The sequence below is a fragment of the Rosa rugosa genome, chromosome 3 (genome assembly GCF_958449725.1).
Source record: "Rosa rugosa chromosome 3, drRosRugo1.1, whole genome shotgun sequence".
Lineage (NCBI taxonomy): Eukaryota > Viridiplantae > Streptophyta > Magnoliopsida > Rosales > Rosaceae > Rosa > Rosa rugosa.
The window spans coordinates 40,888,191-40,898,034 of record NC_084822.1 but is presented as its reverse complement, the minus strand read 5'-3'; the positions used below and the strand labels follow the sequence as shown (position 1 = coordinate 40,898,034).

General features: G+C 34.9%; 1 protein-coding gene and 1 long non-coding RNA gene across 12 annotated transcripts; one reads left to right on the top strand and one right to left on the bottom strand.

The window, feature by feature from the left end:
• Positions 1 to 1,612: 1,612 nt before the first annotated feature.
• On the bottom strand, positions 1,613 to 4,478 carry LOC133738677 (uncharacterized). Of its 3 annotated transcripts, none has more exons than XR_009860223.1 (5): positions 4,314 to 4,477; positions 4,065 to 4,159; positions 3,845 to 3,908; positions 3,101 to 3,224; positions 1,613 to 2,501 (listed from the first exon to the last, which is right to left on the bottom strand). It is a non-coding gene; the product is annotated as an uncharacterized LOC133738677 (long non-coding RNA). The 3 variants fall into 3 exon arrangements; XR_009860221.1 differs by having other exon boundaries at positions 1,614 to 2,501; positions 4,014 to 4,159; positions 4,314 to 4,478; XR_009860222.1 differs by having other exon boundaries at positions 1,614 to 2,501; positions 4,086 to 4,159; positions 4,314 to 4,474.
• A 1,987-nt stretch (positions 4,479 to 6,465) lies between these two features.
• On the top strand, positions 6,466 to 9,844 carry LOC133736985 (uncharacterized). Of its 9 annotated transcripts, XM_062164613.1 has the most exons (7): positions 6,466 to 6,680; positions 6,817 to 6,900; positions 7,572 to 7,709; positions 8,042 to 8,099; positions 8,586 to 8,777; positions 8,871 to 9,024; positions 9,522 to 9,844. In XM_062164613.1, the coding sequence occupies exons 1-7, from the start codon at positions 6,651 to 6,653 to the stop codon at positions 9,577 to 9,579; spliced, it is 714 nt and encodes a 237-aa protein (XP_062020597.1). In that variant the 5' UTR covers positions 6,466 to 6,650; the 3' UTR covers positions 9,580 to 9,844. The 9 variants fall into 9 exon arrangements, 5 of the variants coding, with proteins under 5 accessions (XP_062020597.1, XP_062020601.1, XP_062020598.1 ...); XM_062164617.1 differs by lacking the exon at positions 8,586 to 8,777; XM_062164614.1 differs by lacking the exon at positions 9,522 to 9,844 and adding an exon at positions 8,224 to 8,338 and having other exon boundaries at positions 8,586 to 9,013.

The following is a 9,844-nucleotide window of genomic DNA, read 5'->3' as shown; positions in this document are numbered from 1 at the left end:
GTATCCATGTTAAACTAGGATTGATATTAAGCTAATCATTAATTACTTTATGATGATATGTGTTATGTCCATATTTGATCTTACATGGATGATATCACTTGGCATTTAATTTTATAATAACTTTTAGCCCCCTTCATTGCAAATTGAAACATATGGGGTTTGGTCTGATGGTGACCAATTAATATATATCTATATCCATGGAGAGGGGCTTATCCTTCAAGTTTTCAAGTTCTGCAACTGTTGACAATAACCACCTTATCAAAGAAAAATGGAACAGTCAAGTCAACACAAGAGATGGACCAATGAAAAGTTCAACCGAAAAGGAGAAGTACGTTGGCGTTTGTGATTTGTGTACTTCAACCAAAAATAAATGCTGCAGACTACTAGAGCTCACAATTCACAGATGTAGTTTTGGGTTCCCTCACCACAGACGTAAGCAATTATATGTGTAACTAGCAATATTGCCCGCGCTTTGCTGCGGGGTTTGGAGCTAATTCTCCCGTGCGATGGTGTGGTTTTTTTTTTTTTAGGATGATAATTTTGAGCAAACATATAATTCAAGATTAAACTAAAATCAACCACTACATAATGGAACAATTAGTTGCTTGGACCTAAAACTGAGAGCATAGCTTGTATACATAAAAATATGATGTAGACCATATTACAATTGAGCAAGTAGAGAGAGATTTCATGGATTGCAGCTTTAAGAAAATCAATGAAGCCCATCATATTTGTCAGTGTTCAACCCTTTCTGTCTCCATATCCTTGTAAGTTATTGTTGTGTCCATCTACAATAAAAGAGTAAATATGAGTATCTGATTCAATATATTAACTTGAATGGTAACTTTTCTTAACATTTTCAATTACACTTATGTCTTTGTTAGATAAATACTTGTCATGATTACAAAGGCCAAAATCAAAATTTAGCTTTAACAAAGATAAACAACATTCTGATGGGTCATTAATCCTAGAAGCAGAATTCACAACTTCTGTATCTACAGTTATGAATGAGAGGTGCACACAAGATGCAGTAAATTTATAGTTGTGCTTTGTGTATCTGACACACACAGTCGCACATATAACAAAGCACATCATAATTAAAGGAAAAAAAGTTGTGCTTAACAACATATAAAAATTTCATAAAATCTAAGTTCACAAAAAAAAAAAAAAAACATATATAAACTCTCAGGTCAGATGAACAAAAGAACAGATATTCATTCCCTCCCTTGGATGAACGAAGGACTTTAATGAAATTATGAAGTAAAACAATTCCAATATAGGTTCCACTTTTCAGATCACAAATTCCTCACTGTCATCTATCTGAGTAAACAGTTAGTAAATCAATGTTCAGCTAGAGTTCACGTATCAGAACAGGTAATTGAACTGGTCATTACTATGAATTACCTGGTCATTACTATAACCATTAGCATCATCATCAGATTTTGATTTATAAAAAATAAAAAATAAAGTAAAAAAAATAGTTCCAAGAATTGAAAATTTTTGTGGAGAATAAGAACTTGATTCAAATACAACTTTTTTCGTTGAATTTTTTAATATGAAAAGTGGAATTAATAACTATTCACTAAGCAGAAGAAATATATGCTTATAAGCAGATCAACTGTAACATACCTTTGTAATATTGTATCTAACTGTTTTTCATATTTTTTGTTTAACTAACATTATTAATGAGTATGTTCTTGTGTGAAAGCACGAATTAATCAGAATTTTTTTTGTGTTGGAACAATCTGTTTATCATTGTAAATAGTTTTAAATACCTAGATAAGGTCATTAATGTTGAAAACTGACTGAAAATTCTGAATAATTTAGATAAATAAATAGACAGATGTATGTAGCTATATGTTTAGGGAGATATATATGTCTTGAAAAAAGTTAAAACCAACCATTTGAAAAAAGAAGGGAAAAACAAAAACACCATGCATAGTAATTGTTTTGATCTATTGGTGTGCATTTTTTTAAACTTCAAATAATTCTTGTTTCTATATGCATTCCAAGATCTACATGATTCACCTATCTACAGTAAGGGTCTTGTCTTGCTCATTAATGCTTAGTTTTGAATAAGCACATTTAGGCTTTTGTAATAGAATATTGAGTTAACAATCTTACTCAACATGATAACAATCAAGTCCAAAATCAAACCCATCTAAATTTCTATGTGGGACCTGAAAAGGACTATGACCCGCATGATGCCAATACTATCGTGAACTGAAGAAAGCAACATAGATTTGCTCGAAATAGTGATAGCATATCTACCTCTATATCCTAAACTTCAACTATACAATTATTCAACTGCACACCCAAAAATTCCCCTTACTAACGAATTTCCAAACCTTTCAAATTCAACCATGCAAGAAAACCAATCACAGATCTGAAAAAAAAAATGAAGAGAAATTAACTCACAAAATCAGCTGTACAATTAGGCAATTTGATTTGAGTGCTGCAGGGTCAGCTACTGAGTCATGACACGTGAGAACAATGGAGACCTAAAAGAAACAGAATCCTCAGAGACAATATTCAACCAGGATTGGAAAAAAAAAGGAACAAAAGCCAGCTTGAGATTGGATTTATATATTCATTCATTTCAACCCCAACTAAGTTTCACACACTATTCAAATAAAATCAATATCTCCCATTCAAAAGGCCATGAATCATTATGGGGAAAAAAGAAGGAAAAAAAAGAAGAAGAGGCTTTCTACATTGAAAAACATATTGATGCAATTGAGAAACAAAGTGAGAATAATGCACCACCAAAACTGATTCCATCTCTCTTTTCTTTCTAACTTTTGATTCATTCATTGATGACTTGTATGCAATAGCAAAATATCACAGATCCCACAAACCAAAAACAGGAGCAATTACTTTATGAACCCAGGAAGCAAGCAAGATAAATAACAAAATTGAGGAATTTGAGCAGTGATCTGAAAATCGAAATGAAAAGTAGCAAGATTGAGAACTTAGTTCCCATAATTGCATGAATTGTTACTCAAAGTTAACAATACAGTTCAATCTAAAGTAACTTGCAATTACTGTGAAACAAAGAAATGCACAAAAAAATAAAAATAAATAAATAATATGTAGATACCTTAAGTAATGGCCATATCAATGAGTGAGATCCCCAGTCAGTGTGATCAGGGTGCTTGCTTGCTCGCTCTGTCTTAAACCCCTAATTTTGGTAAGGCCCCTCTCTTCTTTTCAATCTCGTCTTTCTGATTCAATTTTTTGAAATTTGACCCACTCAATATTAGTTTCCCTATGAACCCATCATGTTCAATTTTGTATGTCAACATTGATACTCTCTGTGCACTGGTACTTCTGCTCCTCTGGTTATTTTGATTTAACAATCTAAACTTTTTTCTCAAATTTCACTTGTTATGAACTAAGGAAACTTGGTCATTGTTGCATCTTGTGTATAATTCTTTGGAAACATATATGGTCCTTCAACTGAATTCATAGTAAGTTTCAATTGTAGCATGTTTTCTTATTTAACCTTTATTCCTTAAGTACGGGATAAAAAAAAATCCCTGTGTTCATTCCTTTGATGTTAGACTCGAAAATTAAAATAGTCAATTAAACAGAAGCAATCCCTTCTGTCATTTTGATACCAACAATGTAATATGAAAAGTGTGAATTATCATTTGGCAAATCATAAGCAAAGTGATAAAAGAAAGGATCAAACTTGAAGCAAAAACAGTAAAACCAAAAGAAGCATGAAATCAAAGTTAAAAAGCAATAATAATGCAATTACTAAAGCATTCACACCCAATAATCTAAGATATCAGCAAAAGCTTGAAACAGAAGGAAGCAACAAACTTCCCAATTAGAATACCTTCTGAAGCTGAAGAAGAGCTCATTTTCCCATTCATCTTCTTCAAATAGCAAAGCTAAGCACACTGCAAAAATATCAATACATATCGTTTAGGAAAATTTAGAGAAAGAAAAAGCCAAAGAACCAAATATCTATTCACCAAAACATAAACCCAAATCCAATCCTTCACCGAAAAATTTTAATCAGCAAAGCTGAGAAGGATCCAAATCTACACAAATACCAGAAATCCATAGCAAAAGACCTTTCTTGGCCAATAAAACACCTTGGTGTCCACGATTAAGCCTCCAATGCCAAACTCCACCCTAACGATGGACACTGAAAACCCAATTCCCAATCAATCAATCCATCCAAAAAAAAAGAATTCTTCGCAGAGGAATTAAGGAACCCAATCAATCAATCAATCCAGAAAAAAAAAAAAATGATTGATTTGCAGTGAAATTAAGCTTTGGGGAGTGAGGGTTCCGCTTACTTTTGAAGGGATGGCCTCTTCTTCTCTCCTTTCTTCCTCTGTTTACTTCGCTCCATCTCTCTCTGTGTCGAGCAAATAACCGAAACCCAAAAGATGAGGCTCTCTCTATCTGTGTCGATAGTGTAGGTGAAGGCTCAGTAAACCTACAGGTGGCAGGGGATAGGAACGTTACAGAAGAATGGCAAATTGTAATTGAAAGAAAAATCAAGGGTAAAACCGTCACTTCAAATCGAGGGCCTTAGGAACAGTGCTTATGAACAGTAACTGACGTTTGGTATATAGTAAATGTGTGTACCTATACAGCGAATATACGTGCACATTTACTGTTTAGGAAAATTACAATGAACCGTTGTTGAAAATATAGATACATATATATTAAACAACCAAGATCACTAACAATAGTTTAGGATACCATTTGACATGTGTTTGTATTAATTTTAGTGAGATATAAATTAGGGTTCTTGGTGTCATACTTGGAGGCTGGAACAGCTAGGAATGGAAACAAGGGCTTCTGTCAACTCTGTAAAGTTCAAGTGCTCTCTATGGAGCAAGACGATTTAAACTTGTGTATTAGAGGTTACATGACCTCATTTATACGGAGGAGAATCACATCAATGCTCCACCAGTAAAAGACAATCTAGTAGTGTGACTGAATCTCTATAATATCTCTTAGTAGTATTTGGGTATTTAACTCATCACACTCTCTTATAACTTCATCCATAAGTCCTCAGGTGTTTGTATATAACTTGGTCAAATGATATTGAATCCACATGAATCTTACATGACTATTAAGTTTAGGGGAGTGCTGCATACAGATTCTTATTTGACACGTGACTCCTCACTAAATATTTCATAAGAAAGTGAGGAGCCACGTGTCAAATAAGGATCTGAGTCTAAGAATTCTCATACACGTCTTGCGTGTATACGTAGCACTCCCCTTAAGTTTATTGACTTATCTATATATCATTAAATAAAAGAATTTATTTTGACGGACGACTACGTCATAGCTTCTTTTATTATTTTACTAACTTGATAATGAAGTTTATCGTTTCTTCTTAAAATAAAATAAAATCATGCATTAATTGTGGCAATCGATGGTAGGTGGGAGGTTGGGTACTCAATTTGGGTTTTAGACCTGAGATCTGATGACATGATTTTCTCATCACGCTTTCTAACAAAGACCCATTAGTCAATAGGTTTTATGTTAGGAGGTGTTGGCATCATTGGCTCAAAAACCTTCCTCTTCATTAGAGAATCCAACTTAACCTGGATCGCATCTTTCCATTTAGGCCAAATTTCTCTATGTTGGTATTCATTCATCAACGGAGCGTGGTTTGATATCATAGGACTCAACAAACTCATGCGCAACTACATCATCAATTATGATGGAGTTTCTATCCCACGTCTCATGTACACTAGTGTAATTTTCATAGAGCTCTATATTTTCAGGAATAGGTTCTGACATTGAGACGTCCCCCAACAATAACCATAATCCAGAAGATACTCATGAGACGAATTTTGAGTGTTGATGATCCAAGGATTGAGTTGTGCCAAAATATCCTTCCCTCCCACGCATCCTAGCTGGGGCCACTACACCAATTTCGGAATCAGACGACAGCAAACATTTTAACTGTCGTCTGAAATAATCAGACGACAGCAAGAAATATTATGTCGTCTAAGTTTTCGAATCCAACAACAGTTTTTTCTTGGCTCTTGTGCAAAAGCATTTCAGACAATGGTTGATTTTTTTGATGTTGTCTGAATGAGTCAATTCAGACAACAGTTATTATGTGATGTTGTCCAAGGTTCATTTATACAATGGTTTATTTTTGCTGTTGTCTGATTATTTTCAGTCACACAACTGTTTTATTTTATTTTAGGTGTCTGTTGTCTGATATCTTTTAAGTCAATGCCTGCTGAAAGATGTTGTCTGATTGTTCTGATTCACACAATAGTTTTTAGGTTTTTATTGTGCCACTCTCTTTCGGACAATGTACTTGAGTTGATGTTGTCTGAGTTTTAGGGTTCAATATGCTGGCGCCCTAGAATTGGCTTTTAAGGCTTGGTTAAATTTTCAAAATTCACTTCCCTCCGTTAGACCAAATTTTGGTAAAATGTTAGAGCAGTATATAAAGTAAATAAAGTAAAGGGAACCCTAGCATTTCCTCCTTTTCTCCTTCTTCCTCTCTCGGGCCGCACACGCCTCTCTCTCTCCTCTCCTCTTACCTTCTATTCTCTTTCCCTTCCACTTCTCTCTGCCATCATCGGAGACCACCATTTTTGGCCACCAATTCACGACACCACCCTTGGATCAGCTCCTCTGCTTGAAGACGATAAATGGAATCGGAGTTCTGCAATTCAGGTTGGGTTCGTGATAGGGAAGCTCAGATCTACCCTTGGTGGATTTCGTTTTGGTCTTTTCGATTAATCGCATATTTTCATCATCTATTTTTGTTTTCTCTGTGCCTCCTTCTCTTATTACTGTGCGAATTTGTGGGTTCAGGTACTATGGATTCATCAAGAAAAGCCCAAGTCCTGGTACCTAATTCAAGAACTGCTCTTTCCAAGACAGCATAGTGGAGAAAATGTAAGGAAAACTCTGGGTTCTTTAATTTGATTCGATTTTATTTCAAATTTAGGGTTTTTCTTTGTTAACAATTTGCCCCAATTCTGGGTTTCATTCTTTTTGAGAAAAAGAATGCAGCTTTTCTTTTGCTGATTAACGTGTGTTTCTGGGTTTGATTAGTAATAGGATTTATAGTCTTGTTTCTTACTGGAGGGCCAGTTGGGGCATTGATTGTACTGTTGAATCTTCATAGCAGCTGTGACTCTATGAAGTGTAGTTAAAAAAGACAAAAGGAATTCTTCTTTGTGGTAATTTAGGATTTAGGATTTTGGAATTGAAGTTTCATGTAATGGTGCCTCACTACATATGGGGGGATTGGGGTGCATGCAGTATGCACTTTCATAGGTGCTTGACATGAAAGAGCTCTGGTACCTATATATGTAAGTATGTGTTGCCCTCATAGAATACTTTAGCAAGAAAGTTATAATATTGGGAAACTATAAAATTTTGTCGTAGTTTCTGTCTGAAAAGTAGAAGCCTTCATTATGGTCATGGATCCTTAATTCCTGTTGTCAATGACTTTAGTGTATTGGCCATTTTAGGGACCATTCATGCTGCAAGATTGAGTTCCAGTATCATTTAAATTACTGGAGTGGTACTTAAGATATATTGTGACAATAGCAATATTTCAGGTAAACAAATATCTAGAAAACTATGAAATGGCCTTTACTGGATTTGAAACTGCTGCTTTAAAGGATCCTGGTCTCAATGCTACCGAAGAGGTTCAAAAGATTGTTAACCTTCTTGACAAGCTAGATAATTTGTTAAGGGTAATGCATTTTTCATTCGTAAATGTGGTATCTTGAGGTCTTGAGTATGTGTTTCCCCCAATTTTAGTAGTACCATGGTTTACTAGTTGCAAGCCACCATTTTGCGGACTGCATTTGATGAGATTGAGAAACTGGAGACTAAAACAAGGACACTAAGAACTTGTATTAAATTATTAATATTGATCACAATCAAGTAAAGAAGCACCAGGTTAAGGGCAATTGAGAGTCATTTTGTTTTTTATAATCTCATATGATCCCATTAAATTTCCCAGTTTGTCTTACCCATATATATTCTTGAAATGTGGCTGATTTTATAAGATTTTGTGCTATAGGGACATGCCAGATCTAAACGACTTGCATCTTTAGCATCATCTCTGGCTGTGGTAAATTGTATGCCACCTTACTCTTTCATGTAGTGTAGCTTATGGTGATTTATGAACTTGAGTGAGCATGGCCATTATCTTTTTTATTTGTGGGAAATATACTAATTTTTGTCATTTTCGTTGTTTGTAAGTGAATTCGTCATATAAAACGGCTACTGTAAATATTTTATCAGAGGGTCTGAACAAAGCAGTAGCATTAGTTGGGAAAGTGCTATTCTTCATTAAGCATGAAAATGTTGCTCCACTGTAAGTCCTCTGGAAGCATCTTGCATATGTACTCGAGTGCTTATCTTTGTAGAGTTTCGCACAAGCTTATACTCTACTAGCATTTTCTTGTCTTGTTTTTAAAATTGAAGTGATTGAGTAGATGAACTTGCTGTGTGTGTTTGAGTGCTTTTGTCTTTTAGTTTTTTTTTTTTTTTTTTGTGTGTTCCCTCAACACCTTAATCCTTTCTTTGTCTTAATCCTCAACACCTCCAATTTCATATCGAAGACCAGCTAGAACACGGGCTTGGTTTTGCACTCTTGCCAAGTCAAATTGGAGGAGTTCAGCAACTGCTTCTCCGTGGCAAATGGTCGAACACCTTATATGCACTTTTTTGGAGCTACTTTGCAGCGATCAGGGGAGTAAACCCAGTAGTTCAGCCATTGATAGATTTGAATATGAATGTTCTTGTTTATAATGGTGTGTATTTGTTTTTGAATTTTGGGTGTTTTGGATTGGTTTGCTTGGTTTTGTGTGTTGGGTTTTAATTTAGTGTGGTGTTTTTATGGAAAGGTGAGATCTTTGGGGGGATTGAGATTGCTAGTGAGGAGAATGATGGTGAAGTTCTAATGGGGTTGCTGGGAGGGTGTGAAAGTTGTGTGTCGAATGTGGTTTCTAGGATCAAGGGGCCTTGGGCTATCATCTATTGGCTGGTAACTTTTGAGTGGTAAGTTTCGATTTAGTGTGATTGGAATGTGTTGCACTATTTGTTTTGCTTTGGATACTAGTTTGAATTATGCCAAAGACGGCTTTGCACTCTTTCTAATGTTATTTGTCTTTCTATGCCAGTTGCTTTAATTCTTCTATCTATTTTTCACCAACATTTTCGTTCCACTTTTCGTTTTTCTTTTTCAATTTTCATTAATTTTGCTTTAGATCCAATATTATATGCTATCTATGTCCTAAGTTATGGATTTGTGATCTCGCTTTCATTTTCATATTGTCCAGTCTGGTATGGTGAACCAGTAAGCATTTTTACCTTTGGGTGAGATTTTGGTTTCTCTTAAATATGATTTTTAACTCTGACAGATTCAATTTGTTAATGGACGTGTACCACAATCTATATCAGAAATATGAGGGTATTTGGAGAATAATTTGTTACAAATAATTGAAATCTGAGTTGCAATTCAGCTCTTAATACTTTCTGTTGTTTTATTGTCTAAGGTTGGTGTGCGAGGACATAACGTACTGGGGGTCTAGAGGATATTGCCATTCCAGCTAGCAATTTGGTCGATGATCCGCCTGTTGCTTTTCCAGTTGATGTTGTAAATATGGTTATCTTAGCAAGCATAAAGGAGTTAAGGCTTAAAGCTGCTGGTGCATTGTTTTCACTTATTTGTGAGGTTTAGGACGTTAATGCGCATCACATTTATGGACAAGTATAACTTTATGGTTAGGGTTAATGTTGGGATGGAATAACTTTGTTGAATATATGGATGAATGTATCGAATCTTTACATAAATGAATTTGTTTTGAATGTGTTGTCA